We start from the raw sequence: 21,247 nt of genomic DNA, 5'->3' as shown, positions 1-21,247 counted from the left end.
ACACTTATTTGAGCAAATTGCACTTATCCAAAATATGCATACCGGTACTTGCTATATGTCATCCATCTTTACTTCATTACCTCCGCCAAGTCTGAAGTGCTCTGTTCACATCTTACGCGGATGTGTTTGCATAGTTTGTTAGCTGAAGGGAAGGGGTGGAAGCTGTCGAGTGTGGAGACAAGAAGAACAGCAGCTGAAAGCTGGTTTACGTCTCAGCAAATGTCTATATTTGGTCATTTCTTCGATGGAAGGCTCACGATGTAATTCATTCCTTTGTGGTTCCAATAGCAGGCTGCTGGCCAGTTTGTCGCTGCTCGCCGTCTGCCGCTGCTCTGACCAGCAGCGAGGATAGATTGGGAAGGAATGAAAACATCAGTTGAACTTGAACCTGGAGTCTGTGAGCTGTGACTTATGCAGTCGAAAATATGCATACACCAAAAAAAAACTCATGGTCATTTCTTAACAATTTGTTTGAAAGTATTACAATTACCAGACTTCTTAATGGTTGTTATTTATTTGAGGTTAACATAAAGACTTCCAAGATGTCTTGTCGTCAATTTTAAGATCGATTTACCCTTCCTTATATTTATTTATTTGCTTATTTATTTGTTACCTTATTTGTAAAGGGTTTGCTTGTCGTAACTGGCTTGATTCATATTGATAAATCTGTCAGTAATACCTTAGTGAACAATGAAGTGGGAAAATACAATACTGTACATCTCTTTTTTTTAAAAAAATATTTAAATAAAGACATATACTTTCTTAAGCTCGTGGGAGTATTAATAAAAAATAAAAAGGAAAATGCTGTAATGTAATAGATGAAATGCAAATAATAACAATAATCAAAACAATAATGTTACATTTTAAATATTTGTGTTATTAAAAATATATGTATAAAGGGAAATAATATAATTTAAATGACTGTGCTGTATTTTCTTCCAATGGTATCCTCTCTATCCCTTTTGACTAATATAAATAAAATAAAAACATTTATAAATATAGTTAATTCAATGAAAAGTAAAATTATAGAAACATTTAAAATGTAATAAGATAGTTTTGAGAATTTGGCTTTTGGTGATTTTTAATTTTCCCACTATGAAGCGCCTGTAAACGCCTCACAGTGCGTCATTACGTCAGTGTGTCATCACACTCCAGCACAGGAGGGAACAGCAGAAGAACAAAATGGAGGAGTATGCCAGAGAGCCGTGGTGAGAGTCTTTTGGGGGGGAAATAATGATTATTTATTATTATATTCTTTAGCGCAGGATAGCGTAGGATGTCATTCGAACAAGGTTGTGTGATCTATTAATTTGTCTGTATTGTTTCCCACGATACTCAGCAGAAACCGGTTCGTTTACCCCCGTTAGCACGGATGCTAAAATGACGTTTACATTGCGTTAGCCACATGACATCGTGGCTAAAAGCACGTTGCAGTGACCTTGCGGACTTGCCCCACTTCCTGTACACGCCAATGTCATCACGTCATTTTCTCTTAACTTCGCTCACTGTTTTGTCACAAACTGCAATACAACAGATGTCACATATTGAGCGCTTATTTTGACGTCTAGTGGAGGACGTGTTAGCTGTAGCTATTTGTTAAGTAACCTGTCTGTGACGACGAGTGGGGCACCTGATTGCACAATATGGCATAATTTGTCTGTTTTAATCACCATTTAACACAGGTGGGGGCAAGTCACTTATGTGCAGGTTTGCCTTATGCACGTCCCCCAAAAGTTAAGTTGAGTTGCTTATATGCCGTACTATCTTGCTCAGTTGCAGCACTAAGCCACTATACTTGCATACATAGTCCTTGAACACAAATGTAATATCAAATATTGTTCTCCATGCTACTTCCTTCATGAGATTTCTGCACCTCATATCCTAGCATACTGGCGGACGGTCAGGTTTGCGTGTACTAAACAAAAGTAAACAAAAAAATAACACAAGCACAAAACTACATGGGTAGATGCGAATATGTGCATGTTTCAACTATCAGTTTTAATTTCACAACAACAAAAAATAGCGAGATAATCTGCAATGAAGTTTTAGAATCGAGTATTCAACAAAAAAAATTATCTTGCATTTAAAAACATGTACATGCTACCGTAGGTACAGGTTTTATTTTTGTCCACTTGTGGTCACTAACCTCATGTTGGACATTATAATATCTGTGATTTGAATGTGTATGGCTTAAGAAAGCGGCGCCTGGCCTGGTGAGTGACGTGGGCGCCAGCCAATGAGAGTTTAGAGTTGTCCGGCTGTTATCTGGCTAACTGTCTGAGTGAGTTGTTGATATTGGCAGCTCATGTATGAGTGTCCCTATTCCGTGTTTGTTGTCTTACCGTTTGGTCAATAAAGCGATTGAAAGTACATCAGTGAGCTGTGTTTATCCTTGACCACTTGTAAGGGAATGCCAACGCATTCTGACTAGTGGTGGTAGGCTTTTTAAATTAGCTTATGTTGATACATGACATATTCTGTTGCAAAATTTTCTCTGCAAAGTTTTGTTATCAAATTATTCAAGTTAATTTGAATATTTTTTGCCGCGCTGTTGAATCTGCGATGGTTTACTGTACATGGAAATGAAACTATGCAAATGTTTTCAGTCCCTGGAGGATTGTGGACGACTGTGGGGGTGCGTTCACTATGGGGGCCATTGGCGGTGGAATATTCCAAGCAGTTAAAGGCTTCAGGAACGCACCTTCGGTAAGAATGCTCATAATCACTGACAGCTATAGACGTCAAAAATTCATTTTAACTATTTTTATTAGTTTAACATTTTTTTTGTTCATTTTTGTTAACAAGAGTATCAAAACCTATTTTTTTTTTTTTTTACATTTAGAACAGGTATATAATGTGTAATTAATCGTGAGCTAACTAGTGAAGTCATGCGATTAATTACAATTACAAATTTGAATCACCTGTTGCCCCTAATTTTGAATAACCTTGTCTTAAAAAAAAAGTATTTATTTTTTTTAATAAAAAATAATTAGGGGCGTCGGGCGATTACAATTTTTAAACGTAATTAATCGCATGACTTCACTAGTTAACTCACGATTAATAACAAATTTTATATTTGTTCTAATACAAACAAAATTCTAGGTTTTTATACTTTTGTTAACAAAAGTGGGAAAAATGTTAAACTAGAAATACTTCAAATCAATTTTTGACGTCTATAGCCGTCAATGGCAGTGAATGAGTTTAAAAAAAAAAAAATCATATTTTCGTATCTATGATTAAAGTTTCTCATTTCAGATGTTTAAAGTGCATTTATTGGTGCTGTGTTCTGCAGGGAATGAATCACAGAATGAGAGGCAGCATGACCGCCATCAAGACCAGAGCGCCACAGCTTGGAGGTAAGATTTATTTATTTATTTTTGTATTATGCCCCTCCCATCTCCAACCGCCGTCTGTCTGGTGTTTGCAGGCAGCTTTGCGGTGTGGGGAGGCCTCTTCTCCATGATCGACTGCGGCCTGGTGAAGGTGCGCGGGAAGGAGGACCCCTGGAACTCCATCACCAGCGGCGCCATGACGGGAGCCATCCTCGCCGCCAGAAGTGGGCGCTTTTGAAAGCATTCCGCCCACGTTGGCCTCAACAAACACGCGCTTCATGCTGTTAACTGACACCTCTTTGCAGATGGGCCAGTGGCCATGGTGGGCTCAGCGGCTATGGGGGGCATCCTGCTAGCCTTGATAGAGGGTGCCGGGATCATGCTATCTAGGTTTGCCTCAGCACAATTCCCTACTGGTAAGTTGGACCACCCAAGGCTGTTTTTTTTTTTTTTTTTTTTTTTTTTACTTCATTTGTGACAAATATCCCCAAATGCGCACAACAAACGGACATCTTGATTTGTTTGTGTGTTTCAGGTCCTCAGTTTGCAGAGGAGCCTGCCCCCGCCCCCATGCCCGCCGCCCCCTTTGGAGACTATCGACAATATCAGTGAGAGGACCAGTCGTTTCTCGCCCTTTTTATGCCTCTTTTTTTTTTTTTAAATTCCTTGCTGGAGTTCCGAAATGGAAATGGAGATTACACACGTGCACATACGTGGCCATAGAGACGCTCGCCCCCACCACATGATGAACTGAGACTGCACAGTGACATCTTCATTTACATACAAAATAAACACGTGTTGTTTTTGTGGCACGTGCGGCGGAACCTCCAAAAGAGAACACACACAAATAAAAATAAAAATAAATGGGTGTAGTTCTATCAAAAAACATAATTCCTAAAAAAAATAAAAATACATGTACAAATGATTTCGCCAACCTGTTCCTTTTTAAAAACTCAAATGTGGCCATTAAGCACAAAAGTCAGACCACCCTCATTGCTTGTCATTAGCCACTATGCTATTTACGTTAGCATCTGTCTAGTGTACATTTTGTGGTTTTATTTTATTGCTCGTTGCACTGAGCAGCCCGACCATTTGCGATCTTTTGTTGGGGGTGAAATAAACTTGACTTGACGTGAGATGGAACGGATAAAACACATGCACAATTTAGCCAAAAACCATAATTGGACTCAAATCATATCTTAATTTTTGTATGTAATGTAGCGAGCAGCCCGACACATCGTTATGCCATGAAAGTTCCATTTCCAGTTCTGTGGTTATCATCACATGACGTTAAGGGCGCATCGTCCATCAAATGTTGGTCAAACTCGTTTCATAGTTGAAGGTTCCGCTGCTTGTGTTTTTTTTTGTTTTTTTTTAGGGGTTATGTTGGAATGAACACCTGTAGCTCAGCCACTGCAGTTGGAGGCCAGGTGACCTGGTCGAGTGTAGAATGCGAAGAAAAAAACAAAGCGTGATTAATTTATAGTACTTTAGTGTACTGTGTATACATTGAAAGGCACGTCCTTGTATCTGCTCATTTGCCTTATAGAACACATGCTCGAGCTGGCCGGGGCCTCTTGTTGATTAACAATACGACGACTCCAGTTGGTTTCAAGATGATGTATTTATTTTTTACAATGTAAAGAGTCAACTGGGTGTTTTTTGCAGAGGTTCTTTTTTGCATTCCACATGCAAAAGATGTGGGGGGGCAAAGGCGTAATCGCAAAAGGCACTGCAACCGAATGGTGGGCCTCATGCAAGGAGTTGTCACATCCTGTATTCAATCTATATGAGATTGTACTATAAGACAATAAACTGAAATGTGTTTCAATTGTTTAATGTGTACTTTTTGGTCAGTATGATAGGGAAAATGTTTCTACTTCCTGGTATTGTGGAAGATGGTGTTAATAAAATTGACCGCTAGAGGGCGGCCGTCACAAAAGGAACCTTAGCATGGGGTCTTTGACGGCAAATTAGTAATTCGGAACGAGTTGTCTTATCACTAACCTACCCTAAAGCACGACGAAAGTCGTAATTAATTACTGTAAATATATGCATTATACACTGCATAGTACATACATTAATTAGCAAGGTGACAAGATACGTCAAAAGTGGCGTTCTGTTTAAATGCTGTGGAATGGCAACATCCTAACGATAAGAATTTTGAACATTGCTGACATGATGTGCTGCATTTTTAGGTTGGAAGAAATTGCCTTTTTTGGGGGGGGAACATTTTTGTATAATATTGCCTATGGCTGACAAAGTTCTGCTAAATGCACTAGTTCTCCAAGGTAGATCTTGTGACGTCACATTCAAAAAGACTTCACTTGCCCTAAAAACTTAAACATTACTTGTTAGAAGAACGTATACAATGTTTATATTCTATCATTTCCCTTGTTTTGTAAACTCCTTATTTTGTGAATAGAGAACTTTGGAAAAAATATACTTGTTAGAAGAACAGTGTGGGCAGTAGAATAGGTCATGTTCTACAGTATTTCATTTTTGTGTGTGAATACTTGTTATGGCTCCTTTAGTGCTCATTCCATATTTTTGTTTTTGTTTTGTTTTTTTATTCCACCAAATATGGTAGGTAAACACCTCCTCTGTAGGATTTAGGTCTGGGAATTTGGACTTGACACGTAATCATTTGAGGTCCATGGGTTTTCCCAGACTTCTGCAGTTGGTTAATATATTATATATATATATATATATATGTGTGTGTGTGTACAAAAATAAACTTGGTCTTATTCCTTCACCCACTTCCTTTTTTTGTCCCAATTTGAGGACTGCTGTCGTGATTTCACAATAAGAAAAATACTTAAATGTGTCATAATGACTTGAGAGCGACTCATGGATGTGTCATACAGACTCCTCGCTTGCTTTTTCCCTGAGAACAAACTATTTCAACCTCACAGCATTTGACTTGCAAAAAAAAAAAGCTGCGTTCAAATTTTTTATTTTTTTTTACAACAAGCAGTGGAAACAGTCAACCACAAAAATTTAACATATAACAAGCTGGACATTTTTTCCATTTTACTTTTTATCTGAAAGAAACAACAGGTTTTCATGGACTCCATCAATAAGGCATTTTTAATAATGATAATAAAATAATGCAAAGAAAAAACGATTGTAATAATAGTAGAACAAACAAATGTAATTACATGTAAATAACAGTAAATGAGAACATTTTAAAACAAATATTGAAAATAAACTGATTGTAATACAAAAACAATAAATACAATAATATTAAAATAAATAGCGTAGTAGCATAGAAACATAAAACTACATCTGAAAGCTCTTCTGCTGATAAGCACAATAAATACAATTAATTAAATCATGACAGAGGGAATAAAAACAGATGTAAATAAGAAGTAATACATAAAAAAACTATAACAATGTCGTAATAATATTTTTAATAAGATTATATTAAATTTACAAATAATGCATGCAACTGTAATAAAATATAAATAAAATAAACACAAATTATGTATATAACTACAGAATTTTAAAAAAGTACATTGAAAAAATCTAGTCAAACATTACACAATTACATTAGAATATCTAAACAAAAAAATGATACAGATTATTAAACAACGTTATGAAATAAATTTGAAAGAAAAAATATCCCTACAATGTATATAAATGACAAATAACCTTAACGTTTCAAATATTTTTAAATTAATTTCATGATGTGGTTTTGAAGTAATAAAACAAACAAAATGTATTATTACTATTATTGTAAAGAAGACTAGTAGAATGAAATGTGCTCATGTTGCTCTTTTAAATGAAAAAGCAAAAAAAGTGTCGGCGGGCTCTCAGCAGGAGTGACGTGTGGGCTGCGCGCGCAACCGAGCTGACACTTTGCGGAGCGCCCACAGAGACGGCGAAGCGACAAACGGTGAGCGCAAACTTTCCTTGACACCAAAAATACGATAGCGGCCGATAAGCAATTACCACCGCGGGGGGCTTTGTCCTTCTCGACACTCATGACGTGTGCGGTCCGTGGCGTGTTTTACGCCGAACGTGGCCTGTTTTGCTCGGTAAAACGACATTAAAGCTCCGCGAGTAGCTCCCGAAACACTCCCATTCTAGTCAAGGCCAGGCGGAAGGGCAGGTAACGCTAACCCCGCAAGCACCGAAAGCTCGTTCCACCCCACCCCGGAGCTCATTAACCTCAACTCGGCCTGGTTCTTGACGGAAAGCGGCAGAATGGGCTTGACGTAAGAGGCATTTATCGCGCGTGTGTTGCGTGTTTTAGGGCATTTTGGAGCGAGGAACGTGTGTGTGCTACTGTGCTAACAGGCTAGCATGCTAACTAGCCCCCGCTAGCGGCCCGTTAAAGCTAGCTAGTTAGCCTCATTATTGCTAACGAGCTTTGTAACGGGACTTAGCGGTGTTGCTGACATCGTCCACGCAGGGGCATGTTTATCTCATTGGCCCGGATTATAGATTAATGCTACCTCATCTCATCTGTGTGAGAGCTTTTTACGCATGGAACAGGAGTAATTGCATTCATGTTTGTGGAAGGAAGTGTTCGTAATTAGCTTTGGTTCGAATCCGCACTCCTCCACGGGTTGCAGGGGGATTTAAATACGACCTGGATGAATAAATATGATGCTCATATTGTGTGGAAATTGGCCGGTTTCACATTTTGAAGCGCCTAAAGCAACTGCGGCATCCGACTTTTAGAGGAGGTAAAAAAAAAAAATATATATATATATAGTGATCAAAATTTGTCTTTGAAAACATGAATATAACTAAAATACTTGCTCACGTGATAGTTGAGTGGACCTTATAATAGCAACGTGCCAAGATTTACGCAAAAAAATTCAAATTATTGCGTCTTGGTGCAATGACCATCTCAAGAATTTAGAAAACAGCTGATAGGTTCCGGAGGAATTGAGTGTTAGATGTTTTTGTGTGAATTGAAAATCTGGCCCAAAATTGCCTTCAAATTGGAACTTCATTATTTCTCAACGCATCTCCTCGACCCTTTTGATTTCATATGCTACTCAGGCAACCTTTCTGCACTTTGCTGCCAAGTGTCAGCTGAAAATATCCACCGCTAAAGCTAATACAGGCTAAATTCCCTGGGTTTTATTTACCAAGTTGCAGCTTCAAAATGACTGTGACATTTCAAATTGTCACCTGCACTGAAACGGAAAGAAAACTGAATAGCGCAAATGGAACAATTTTTATGTGAAGAGTGATATTGTAAATAAAATAGGGCATATACTCAATTGTTTTTTCAAGTGTATTTGTTGTGGAAGATTTTTAGCGGCCTTTGATGTTGATTTCATGGTGGTGTCTGCTTGTCACGTTGTTACTTATAAAGAAGCTTAGGTTGAAGACTGTGTGCCACTAAGAATTAAGTCAAATTAAATACCAAATTTGCATAAAAACAAGTTAGAATGGCCTGTGTAGTTTATCACTAACCTATGCTAACGTGGTAGTAAAGTCACTTTGGATCCAAGTTCGAGGCGGAACATTGTGATGCTCAACAACTTGAAGTTGGTCTGAGTGAAGCTTTATCACGCTCCGAAGTGTCCACCGAATCCAGATTTTGTTGACGCTCACTTCCAGTGCAACCCCTTCAGATATAATTTCTCTGTCTTTGTAGCAACGCCTGCTCTAGGAGTTTGATGTTTTCCTGTATTTGTATGAAAAACACACTTCAAAGCCATAAATTGTGCAAACAAGTCAATTGTGTGAACAGTACATAATGTTGAAAGGTGTTTAAGGGACTGGCATAAACCGAGGACCCCCTGCAATTTTTATTTATTTTTTTTTACAAGCTCTCTGTTACCCAGTTGGAAATCACTGAAGTGGAAGTCTCGACTTCGGTCACATTAGAGGGGTTTGCTTGGGGTTATGTTGCAGGCTTGAAAGAGAAGTCATATTTCAACTTTCGCAATTACAGCTTCTACTCTTATCTCCTTCATCCTTTGGGGCCTAACATGGTTACGACGATGAGATGCTGACTTGAAACAACCGCTTCCCTCCCCACATACACGCTTTTAAGTGCGTCTGCTGTCTGCTACGGGAACAGAGAGTGGAAGAGGCTATTTTAGGCGGTCAGCGTGAAGCCTTCTTGTGTCTCTGGAAAGAGGATGTGGTTACAGGTCAAGGCGCCACCGACGGGATGGTTGGATGCATTCCGCTCATGTTGTTGTCCGGCGCAAAAAGATTTTTGAGGCTGCTCATTTTTTGGGGGAGAAATTTCGCCAAATCCTAAGAAATAGCAAAATGATTTTAATGCGGTTAGTCTGTTTGTCAAAAACTTCGTTACACCCCATCATGCATGTCGCTTTAGCTTTTTCTCTAGACAAAATATTTTTTTGTCATAGTACGTATGCGTTTTCAAAGGTGGTTTATTAATTATTACTGTATTTTTCAATCAAGTGTTTAGGTGGTTTACGTCGCCACCATATGAATAACTTTGTTGTAAACTGTGGACTCTCCAGATGCTTTTGGAGTTTAGGTGCTGTACCTTCAGAAGTTTCTAAAATATCTTCAAACCGATTGCCACAAAATGTCATTCATTATAATTTGTATTAAAGTTGCCGAATGCAGAACATTTAATTTCAAATTGCTACTGCCACCTTTGGCTGGAAAACAAAACCGCACGCTCACTTCTTCACGTACACAACACGCACATGACGGCACATCCGCAGATCGAGGGAGGGGAAATTCGAACCCGAATCCAGTCTGAAAACTATTGGCCAGAGGCTTGCAGGAGTACCTATTGTGAATAACTAAGGTGTTCATCTACTAACTAGAAGATGTTTCCGTCATAAATGGTCAAGTAAAAAGGCTATTGTAAAGATAGTTTTGGTCAAATATTTACATAGAGCAGTAAAGTAAAAGGTACATAAATGAAGATGTCAAGTACTGTTAGAAATAAAACCTGACTTGTGTTCTGCACATAAAAACTCTAATGATTGTAAAGCTCCTGTATTCTAGTGGGACTCGATAAATCACTTAATTGTTGTTTTTAGGACTTAAGGAAAATGAAATTGAGCAATTTCCTTCTCCCGCTTCAAAGGCAACATAACAAGCTCAACCATGATTGCATAGACTTTTTTCCCCCGCTATGATTGCTAGCAAATTATTGCTATTAAACGCCATTACGTTTGCTCATGACTCAAACTTGCGTTTGTGCCGTTAGCGTCGTATTCCTCTCCGCTGCTTTATGCGCGGTTGTCGTGGCGGTGGATCTTATCAGCGTTTGGCCAGAACGACAACTCATCCGCCCCCAAAAACCTCAAGTGGACGTGTAAATGTCACGTGACCGTAAGAAGACGACGACACTCTCCTTAACGGATGCGCGCCCTTCTCGAGGAGGGGGGGGGGGCGGCGGCGGCCGTCAATCATAGTCCCGCCCTGCTGAGTCAGCAGCTGTGACAGCCTCGCTTATGTCAGATTAGCCCGCGCCAGGAAATCCTGAATGCACTCTGGCGTAGCGCGTGGCTGCCGGTCGCACATGCCGCTCGCTGCCCTACATGGACACACATACCTTTTGGCCCCGGAGAGGGTGAGTGATGTCACTGTAAACGCGCGCTCCGCTCGCTTGGCACGCCGCCTTCCCTCGCTCCTTATTTGCCGGGCCTGACGAGCCCAGCGTTTGTTTTGCTAGGAGTGACAGTGTTGTTAAGAGGGAGTGGAAACGGGGCGAGGTTTTTGGTTGAAGGCAGATGTCCTTAAATGGCTTTTTATGTTTGCTTTGTCAAAAAGTACAATGTTGTTGCGCGGCGGCACTGAAAACTTTTTCGGAAAATCATCTTGGGCTGTACTTTTTATTTCCAGTGTAGCTTTCCTTCACAGTCTTACTAAAAAAAAAAAAAAAAAAAAAAATTCACACTGGTGTTGATCATGTTAACAAAATAACTGTTAAATATGTCGAACTTTAGTGAAAAATTTTATTGGTTGCCCTTGTTTTCGGCTTCTGCATTCGCCCCCCAAAATGCGACTTGAGCCACGCGGTGTAAATCCAGCCTTAATCCTTATTGGATTCTACTTGTTCGTATGAGTGGAAATCAATATTTCCTTTCACATTGCCTGCCAAAGTCGCCTATTTTTTCCTTCTTTTTGCGTTATTTGTATGGACACTTTGATAAGGAATTGCGGGGTGTAGGGCAGGCATGGGCCAGTTAGCGGTTTCAAGGGTGTACCATGATTTTAAGAAGTCATGGTTTCTAAACGGCTAAGACTTTTCATCAGAAGGATTGTGTGTTAATAAAAAAGGATTCTTCTATTTATTTTTCGCTTCCTTTGTTGGTGCCAAACCTAGGATTTTTGTCTTCCTCGAAAAAGTCGACTCTTTGGGAATTTTTTTGATGCCGCGGCTTGGTATAGCGGGTGGATAGGTAAAACATGCTTATGAAAAATGGCTGGCTGTCTTTCAATGAATGTTCGTAACTAGCTGTTAGCCTTAGCATGTCTGCAGTTGGTGAAATAACGACATTAGGCTTGCTACCGAGGCGGATAACATGATTAACTAGCATGACTCACATTAGCTTAATTCACAAAGCAGAGAAGTAGATACTAATTTTTTGAGAAACAAGTACTATTGATGTTGTATTAGATTTTATCTAGAAAGAATGCAGTTATTTTGTATTTGTTTACTAATGCACCTACCACACTCGGTGGGTAATAAGTATTTGCTCCCAACTTTGCAAAACGAAAAATTTTTGAGCTGTTATTTCAAAACAGTAAAACTGAGATTTTGTCCACTGTTATAATGCCATCAAATTGTGATACTGGCTCAACCCTAATATGTATGCAAAATCTGAACCGGTCATAGTCTCACTAATGCAGTTAAGTCCGAAATATATTAAATATAACTATGAAAAACACTTCAGGGTCATATATGTAAAACAGTCAAATGAAAAGCAGAAAATATGGCAGTAGTTGAGCTTGCCTTCTTATGTTTCATGGCCACGTATTCTTACACCACTGCACAAACTGGCTCATTGCAGGCCATTCATAACCTTGTATATAAGCCCGTTATAAATCATGTAGCTCCGGGTGTTCCACAAGGCGAGACAGGGGGGTGTAAAGTGTAACATCTGACACTTGCGTCTCCCACCCTTTTGTTGTTCCTATTTTGTCCCACGTTGTCAGTTGGCATTTTATTTGCCAGTACCTTTTGAGCAGAAATCACAGAAGAGCTTCTTCATGCAGCCCTTGTGGCCTCCCGCGTTAATTTCAGATAGTAAGATAAAAGAATATAAGAATCTCTAGCTAGCTATATTGTAGTGCTCGCACCCAATGTGTTGGCTCCTGCTCACGAGCCATTTGTGTTGGCGGCTGGTATTTGTGTCTTGGTGTAGCTTTGCCACCTTGACAACAGTAAACACAGTGGAGGAGCTTTATGTCACACTTGGCATGTCACTATCAGCGCTCTGTACTTGGAATGCCGCACACTCGCCGTCACTGTGTTTAGTGGGCGACACAGATGTGTGTGTGTGTGGATCGCACAAGGACAACTTTCCTCGCTACAGTGGATTAACGATTATGAATTATTCACACCGGAGCCTTCATCCGACCACATGGCCACTGCTTGCCATTGAAGTCGGCCGTCTAATAGTCTTTTGTGTGGCCGCTTTGCGTGATTGAAGCAAGTGCGCAATCTAGGGAGGGGATCGTCTGCTCACCGGTTGCGTTTGAAGCTTTGCAAAATGGTTGATTATCAAACCGCCTTGTTGTTTTCATTGCGACTCAAAATATATCCGCTTTTGTCATTTTCACCGCAGACCTCGTCTTTCATCCCAAGTGAAATAGTATAGAATTGATGAAAATCAGTTTTAAAATGAGATGTATGTAAAATAGCAGGTCAGGATAAACAGTCCTCAAAAGAAAGTCCGACCTCAAGCAATCAACCTCACTGTGGCGGTCTCTGCAGTGACCCACTTGGCTAACCCAGCTGACTTAGCGCCATAATGCGCGCCAGGCTTTGGAAGCGCTCAAAGCCATATTCCAGAGATTGCACAATTTCTTCCTCATTATGACCTGCACTTCCCCTACTGGCAGCTGCTTTCGATCATTGGCTGGAAAAAGACAACACGCTGATGTTTCGCAGTACCTTAGAAGAGGTAATTGAGCACAAAAAAAAAAAGTCTCGAGGGTGCGCCACGGAGCATGAAAGCAAGCCGATTGTGTCATTCTGAAGAATAGAAGCAGGGTCCATGAATCACCGGCACGGCACAGCTGGCTCGTGTTAAACCGGGGTCACGTATTCTTCACCTCCTCCTCCCTGAAGGAGCTCCACTTAAGGGTGTTCCCTCCATTGTTGTGCTGTGCCTCTTGGCCATAACCTCCAGGAATGACGAGAATCCTTCCTTTCAGGAATGGAAAAACTGGGAAATTCCTACTCTGATTGCGAAATATGAATTTCTTTTCTCTTTTTGTGCTTCTCTTCCAGACTGTTTGGCTGTCTGCTGAAGTGATCCCGCCATGCGTGAATACAAGCTAGTGGTGTTAGGCTCCGGCGGTGTGGGCAAGTCCGCTCTGGTAAGTTTTCCCCTCTTAAATATCTCCCACTTGCCGAGCTCTTCATTCGTCTGTGACACCTTTCACATTTATGTAAGACTTTGAGCATTCTCATTCGCGTCAGCGATTATTCAGCGCAAGTACAAGTTATTTAGTTACTAGGCCAAAGCCTGGTAGCTTGCAACTTAGCTGCTGGCTAGCGCCGCTCGTACCTGCAACAACCCGGTGGGATATAGCCCAGCCAATGGAAGCTTTAAATATTATTATAATTTCACGACTCCACCATGTAGGGCTCTATAGTCATTAGAAAAAAGTAGCATTTAATTTTCAGGAGGTAAACGCAGAGAAAATAGTTGTATTTTTCACTAATTTAGAAGATACACTTGGCGATGTTTTTTTTTATTAATTAATTTTTTAATCATTCATATTTTCCAGTTGTTAATCTTTCTGTGGTGTGAAATTTGGAAGACATTTAATTGCACTTTACGGGGACTTCAACGACTTAATTGGACGCACGACAATTTTGCACCAATAATGCAGTACTTCTCAAATAGGGAGCGGGCCCTCTGGTGGGGGTGCGGTGAGTTGGGGGTGGCGGGAGGCGCATTGGACATCAGGGAACTTTTTTGTGTAATTGCACGTCCACTACAGTAGGTGGCATTAGCAAGTATTAGCTTCTCTGCATAGGTCTATTTACAGCAATTTTATTGACAAATGACACCATTTATAGTCGCAATGGAGAGTTGGGCAGTGGGGACATATAAAAAAAATATTTAAAAAAAGTACCACGGGTACCACGCCGTCAAAAATACAATACAACATTTTTAAGTCTATGTTATCTAAAAAAAAAAAAAAAAAAATGCAGCGAGGGTGCTCTCCATCCCTGTTGAGAGTGAGTGCCGCCATTTTCAGTTTTGTACAAGGAAGGATAAATATGGCTACAAACACTCATGCTCCTGCGGAACGTCCGAGAAACAAGACGCACCCAATGTCATCTGAAAAAGGAGTGACGTGTTGGTTTGCGTTTTAGGTTTTTAACATGGTTCGTTTTAGTTCTTCGTTTGTCAACGTCAGAATTATGACGTCACTACACTACAGTAACAATCCAAATGACTTTTCATCCAAAAAGATTTCTGATTTGACATTTTATGGATTGAGCACTCTGGGCCATTCGCGTCGTTCCGGGGCTCGCCATTGCAAATGATGAACCTGTTTTTAAATTACGCAGCACAAATTCCATTGTGCAGATTCAATCCGAATCGGACAGTTTAATGGGTCCAAATGAAGAACAGATTGCAACATTGTCCACCGGTCGTCACGAGGCTGTCGGCAGGCCTCAATGAAGTCCCAAACTAACTTCAACCAGGTGTTGTTTATCCCTCAACACTGGTCTTTAGAAGCAAAATTGTTGGATTAACTTTAATCTTTTAATTTCTCCCACCTTGGCCAACACGCTGTGGCGCCGGTATTATTTCCAAAGGCGGAATATAGGCAGGGAAATCCCGTTTTTGGCAGATGATGTAAAAGGGTCTCATAGTGTTTTTTTAATGCACAGTGACTCATCCAACAATTGCCCCCTCTTCCTCTTTTCCAGACAGTTCAGTTCGTGCAGGGAATCTTTGTGGAAAAATATGACCCGACAATAGAAGACTCGTACAGAAAGGTGAGTGCTCCCGAAGGGCGGGAGCGGCGGCAGCTGATGGCGAGCAGCTGCTCTGTTGCTTCTCGTTGTTTGCTCTCCAGTGCGCCGTCCACGCCCTTCGGCTTCTGCTTGCCTTTTTACTTCCCTTGTTCCAATGCTATCATTCTTGAAACTTTGGACCTAATAAGCACTGATTGCACATATGACTTGCAATTGCTGCCTGTTGTTATGCATGTTTGATAAACCCATCTGTCCTTTTTCCTTGCAGCAAGTGGAGGTAGATGGGCAGCAATGTATGCTTGAAATTCTCGACACAGCCGGCACAGTAAGTTCATACACGAGCAGAATGTCACAAATTTTTTAGTTTGTTGTTGAATAGATGAGCAAGAATGATATCTAAAGGGGAGGGAAAAATAAACAATTTTCCATATTAATCAGGACAGTTGTCTTCATGACTTGAGACGCTGTTTTACTCAAATATTGATTCTCGCCAGGCATGCGCTTCTAGTATAATTTATTTTAGCAGCTTGGCTACGAGAGGAAAAACAATTCTTCTGTGGTGCTCTGAGGGATCCCATCTGCAGTTGTAAAAATGCCAGAACTAATACCATGCAATTGTCACCAGATCCCAGATGAGAAATAATCACGGCTTTGGCTTGCCTCCTTTTTTAATTCCCGCCATCCTCAGCTGTTGGCGTGCTAGCCGGTTAGCATTTATCTCCAAAGCGCCGCTATGCTTAAGTGACGCCTCGCAGCCTGAAGATTTCCAGCGCTTCTTAATCTGACCCACTGGACTGTTGGTACAATTTGCTAGAAATCCTGCGTTTTTATACTAAGATGTGGATAGAGCAGCATACAGTAAGAGTTAAGGCTGTCTTTGTGGTGTTAATAACAACACCCACGCTGCATGAAATGTTGAAAAACCTGACACGCACCCTCTTAAGAAACACTCTAAAAAGAGAATTGTTGAACCTATTTAAGATTGCAAATTGAATTGTTGACCAACTTTTTAAAAAACATTACTTAAATTGGTTACACACGATTGAATGAAGTTAGTCCAAAGTGAATATAAGTTTAACTAATTATGAGTTCATTGAACTTAACATATTCACCTGAATTAAGTTAAACCAAAGTGGCTACAATCTAAAGTACTAAGTTTAATGAACTCATAATTAGTTAAACTTAATATATCGCTTTGGACTAACTCGATTCAATCGTGTGTTTACCAATTTAAGTGATTTTTTTTTCAAGTTGGTCAACAATTCAATTTGTAATCTTAAAGCAACACTAAGGAATTTTCAGTTTGTTGATTATGCCGCGCCATATGGACAAAAGCGGTAATGTTATGCCTGAAGAAAGACTTAATTTTCCATGAGGACAAGCGCATTGAGTTGTTTTTTTAACTCATGCCATGGACATTCAAATTTACTTCCGTCTTTGGTACGAATGGGGAAAGGAGGAAGTGACGTATGCCATAAAGCAGTCAGCACATTTGTAGTTTTTTGTGTGGCAGTGTTCCTACCATCCTCCTCAATTGTTTAGTGCCAGTAAAAATGATACCGACCCCCTTAGACCATGGCAAAGCTACCATTTAACAAGTTTTAAGTCTGTTTCATCGGAAGAGTTATGAAAATATTTTATTACGGTTGAAAAGTTCCCAAGTGCTACTTTAAACGGGCTCACCAATTCTCTTTTTAGAGTGTAGCTCTTAATCTTAAACCGGGCTGATACGCTGTGACGACTTGCATGACGAGAGTCATCAGGCTTGTTTTTCCTCGTGTTTTTAGGAGCAGTTCACGGCAATGAGGGACTTGTACATGAAGAACGGCCAAGGCTTTGCCCTGGTTTACTCCATCACAGCGCAGTCCACCTTTAACGACCTCCAGGACTTGAGGGAACAAATTCTACGAGTAAAGGACACCGAGGATGTAAGTGCGTGCGCGCGCGACATCAGCTCCTTGCGGCACGTTTGTTTGTTGTTTTGATTCGGGCTTGAAAAGCTCACGGAGCAAAGAGCTGATAGATTACAGCCGCAGTGTGCCTCCGTGTTCTCAGCCGCCCACATTGTTTGGTTTCTATGCCGACCATTCAACGCTGAAAACCGGGCGTCTTATGCAGGGCAATTACAAATTCGTATTAGCTCAAAACAATGGAGGCTGTGGTGTCCCAGTCCTACTTGTGCGTTGGAAACAATGCGAGGGCACACAGTGCAATATTGTACACTGTGCATATCATTGTGCTGTTAGTGGGGACTGCTTCATTTGCGAACGCCCCCCCCCCTCCCCCCCCAACCACCCCTTGTAGCTGATTGGTTTGATCCCAGCAAAAACAATAAATGTCCCTCCTTCGACTCTGGTGATTAATTGTTTGCGTCAGAATTCGATTAGCATCTCATTAGCTGTTAAAAGTCTAGCCTCTTTCACATAGAGATGGATACATTGCTACATCAGAGCCTTAACAGATGAGCTGCCATTTATCCACCTTTTTATACGAAACACTGTGTAAGTAAACATGAGATTCAAATTAGCATCTGCAAAAAAAGTCTTGCCTCGGTCATACAGTGATCCGGTAAAGATCCAGTTGTTATCCTCCCCTGCCTTTCACACAGAATCCAGCAAAGGCAGGAAGGATGTTGCCACAGTTTTTTTGCACTTTTGCACCGCAACATGGAATCCCGGTGTGAGATAATTACACAACATCAGCCCCAGCATATGGTGTAAAATGTTGCAGAGTGTCGGTTGCTTTGAGCCCTCCAGGACGGGAGCATGTCAAACTTTGACGGCACATTTGAAAGTGTGGGAAAATGGTTGAGTTCATCCCGGATAAAAGGCAGAAAAGTTGTTTGTCTTCCTCGCATCTCCACTTTTTGGGCCAAGTTATGTTGTGAGGCCCTTTTAGAGGAAAACGCCATCGCCTTTCTGGTGTTCTGCTGCAGCAGCGATCACGTCAGCGCCATCAACGATGTCCTTTTTTGGAGCTCCTTGCCGGCGAATGAATGTTCTTTTTCTTTTCCCTTCCTCTACCTCCACGTAACCACATTTTGTGGTATCAAAATTCCTGTCTGTCTTTCTTGCCCCCTCATCCAACTTTTATTCTTTTATTCAGTTTGTATGTTTTCCCTATTACTTCTCCCTCCCCCTCTCTGTGGCCAGGGGGGCCTTGTGGCCTCACTGTGGTCTGGCACTCCATGTGACTGATTGGACCGCACAGCACTCATGTGCAAGGGAACCCGAGTTCATTAAAGCTACATGCCGCTGTGAGGTTGCGGTGTGTGTTTATTTGAGCCGCTGTGGCTGGGGTGCGAAGGTTAGCCGCGGGCTAGCTTGCGTTGCACGATTGAAGGCGTCTGGAACATATCAGCTGCGATAAGGAGGGACTTCGGCGGATTTTGTGAGGTGGTTTGACTTAAGTTGCCACTTTGGTTGAAGCAGGACAGCCTTGACACATAGCAAACAAAGATGCCTACAATGCTTTGTGTTTCATCCAAACACAAATGTGTCAAATGTTTTTACGGCCTCGCCAAGCTTAGGGGGGGAGCGTTCATCCTCCGGTTGGCGCTGCAGCTGGTTTTTGTTCTCCACGCACCATTTAGGGCCGAGCTGGCAAAATGCGCAGACACCCTTAATATCGCTAAGCTCAATTACAAGTCTTCAATGAGCTTCATTGCAAGTGTGTCGTTTGCAGCATGTTGTCCTGCTCCAGAACCGCACCAGATTCCAACAGTGCTCAATTAGCCGACTTTTAATGAGTCCGCTCTGAGCTCAGCGGGGCCACATTTCATCGAAAGAGAAAAAAGTTTTGTCATGAGCGACTAATAAAGTCAGCGAGCAGTTGGCGGTGCGTTCACTTCCTTCCTGCTCTTACACAAGACGGGTCTTGTGACTTTTCAGGACCGTCTCCGTCTGCATCTTGGGACGGTAGTAATGCCTCGACCCGGTTCCCGTGACTCGCTGCCTTCATTTGAACTGCAATCCAATCCCCAAAGAATGCCACCGTGGGCAGGATCGGACCCGTCTGCAGCATGTTGGCGGCGTCTGCGCAAGTCCTGGTTGGCTGGTGTGGACCCTTCCAGCAAGCTAATGCTTCCTCGTGCTGACACTGAACATTTTTTTTTTTTTGCTCGCTCTCTCTCTCTCGCCATCCTTTTTATCGCAGCTTGGCTCGACGTTTGCGTTAGCAGCGCATTCCTGGGCTCTCCCAGGACCCCTTGCTAGAAATGTCGTTGGGCAGTCCAGTACCCAAGCGGCTTGTTTGGATATCAAACATCAAGTCGTGACCTCCACTGGGTTAATACGAATATCTCAAGCTTCCTGTCGTCCGCCCGGGCCCACGGGGAGCAGTGATAATGGACCCCGCCATATTTCTCCTGCACCACTTTAGAATGTCTAATAAACTGTCCGGGATGCTTCCACATGTCCTGCTCATATCCAGTTTTTTCCACATCTCCCACGCAGGGAGCGAAAACGCTTGAGTGATTTCAAAGTTGCAGGCCCCACCGCAAGTCAATTTCTCTTGCAGATGTCTTGTTTGGAGGGTTGAAACGTTTCCACGCATTTTCGGAAGACGTGGTCACTTGAGGCTTTATCTCGCATGCTTTGCAACAGAAGATAAAAACACACACAGCCCAACACTGTCATGTATGGCGCAGGGCGGCCCGTATCATAGAATCCAGCTGAAATGTTTGGAAATGCTCAGGAAGGAAAGCGATGCTATCCCCGGCTGGGCGGGGCCGCAGCGGCTTCCTCCGGGCCCGGCCAGCAGCTCCAGATAGCCGCGCAGGAAACAGCAGGCAGGATGAGACGCATCCCGACGATACGACAACAGTTGCAACCCGACTCGTGTTAGACCTTACTGGAAAATAACAGCAGTACAAAAAGTAGTAGTGGTGGGCATTTCCTTAACTTGTAACACGTCTTGTTGGGGGGGGGGGGGGATGTATTAGCGTGTAAAAAGCAAAACAAGCAGCACTTTTTAATATAGATTATATCATCAGTTATGTAACTGAAATGATTGTTTTGCCATCCCAGAGGGGACTGATTGATCTATTTGGATTGTCCTTGTGGCTGTCCCCTTGAAGCTTTGCCAACATACGGTAACGGGCATCACACAAGAATATTCGGATTGGCTGGAACACGGCACTTGTCCGCAAACAAAGATTTTTAAAAATCAAAAACTGGTTAGCCTAATAGCAAAATTGCCTAAGTTGTATTTATATCAACCAATATCAATAAAACTACCAATGTCATTTGCTTTTCTTTTTTTTTTTTTTTTTTTGTCTATGGCGGGGAAGTAATTAAGTTTTAGTAAGTATAATTAGTAAGTAATTGTACTTTAAGGCTAACAAACAGATTTTTAAAGTAAAACTGGACTTGTGTCTTATTTTTCTTATTGTGTGCGGTGTACTTACATGACCGACACACACTTTGATTTGTCCACCATCAAACATGAATGATTAAAAAAAAGTGTCAGGCGATAAAAAAAAAAAATTCATTGGAATTAATCGCATGACTTAAATAATTAAATCGAAAATTTTATATCTGTTCTAAATGTACAATAAAAAATGTTTTCATACTATTGTAATAGACATAGGGAATGTGAATATTTTATTATACATAAAATTGAGTTCAAAATAAAAAGATTTACTGTATTGTAAAAAAAAAAACATGTGATAGTGATTCGTGTTGAGGTATATTTATGGTATAATTGGATTTGTAAGACATTAGTGTCAGCTCAGTGCATTTTTCTAATTCTTTCTTTCTTAACCTTCTCATCTTTAACATGA

At 41.2% G+C, this 21,247-nt stretch overlaps 2 protein-coding genes across 4 annotated transcripts in view; both read left to right on the top strand.

The window, feature by feature from the left end:
• Positions 1 to 1,074: 1,074 nt before the first annotated feature.
• timm17a (translocase of inner mitochondrial membrane 17 homolog A (yeast)) lies at positions 1,075 to 5,163 on the top strand. Its single transcript, XM_077574070.1, has 6 exons — positions 1,075 to 1,208; positions 2,607 to 2,706; positions 3,293 to 3,356; positions 3,428 to 3,556; positions 3,638 to 3,748; positions 3,868 to 5,163. Exons 1-6 carry the CDS (start codon positions 1,183 to 1,185, stop codon positions 3,942 to 3,944), a joined length of 507 nt encoding a protein of 168 aa, XP_077430196.1. The 5' UTR covers positions 1,075 to 1,182; the 3' UTR covers positions 3,945 to 5,163.
• A 1,976-nt stretch (positions 5,164 to 7,139) lies between these two features.
• Positions 7,140 to 21,247, top strand: part of LOC144056396 (ras-related protein Rap-1A-like) — an 18,692-nt gene continuing 4,584 nt past the window's right edge. The window contains exons 1-5 of one of the 3 annotated variants that reach the window (XM_077573182.1): positions 7,140 to 7,230; positions 13,756 to 13,844; positions 15,418 to 15,486; positions 15,734 to 15,790; positions 17,253 to 17,393. In XM_077573182.1, coding sequence (XP_077429308.1) covers positions 13,788 to 13,844; positions 15,418 to 15,486; positions 15,734 to 15,790; positions 17,253 to 17,393 — 324 coding nt within the window. In that variant the 5' untranslated portion in view covers positions 7,140 to 7,230; positions 13,756 to 13,787. Of the gene's footprint in view, positions 7,231 to 7,308; positions 7,553 to 10,790; positions 10,867 to 13,755; positions 13,845 to 15,417; positions 15,487 to 15,733; positions 15,791 to 17,252; positions 17,394 to 21,247 lie in introns of those variants that run through there. The other 2 variants (XM_077573185.1, XM_077573183.1) reach the window with 2 other exon arrangements.

The sequence above is a fragment of the Vanacampus margaritifer genome, chromosome 8 (assembly GCF_051991255.1).
Source record: "Vanacampus margaritifer isolate UIUO_Vmar chromosome 8, RoL_Vmar_1.0, whole genome shotgun sequence".
Taxonomy (NCBI): domain Eukaryota; kingdom Metazoa; phylum Chordata; class Actinopteri; order Syngnathiformes; family Syngnathidae; genus Vanacampus; species Vanacampus margaritifer.
The sequence above is the reverse complement of the archived record's forward strand: the minus strand, read 5'-3'. Positions and strand labels throughout refer to the sequence as shown.

Bases quoted from the DNA above. Each gene is read 5' to 3' on its own strand.
- timm17a (XM_077574070.1), top strand. From the start codon at position 1,183: ATGGAGGAGTATGCCAGAGAGCCGTG. The intron at 1,209-2,606 runs GTGAGAGTCTTT...AAATGTTTTCAG, and splicing joins GAGTATGCCAGAGAGCCGTG to TCCCTGGAGGATTGTGGACG. The intron at 3,749-3,867 runs GTAAGTTGGACC...TGTGTGTTTCAG, and splicing joins CTCAGCACAATTCCCTACTG to GTCCTCAGTTTGCAGAGGAG.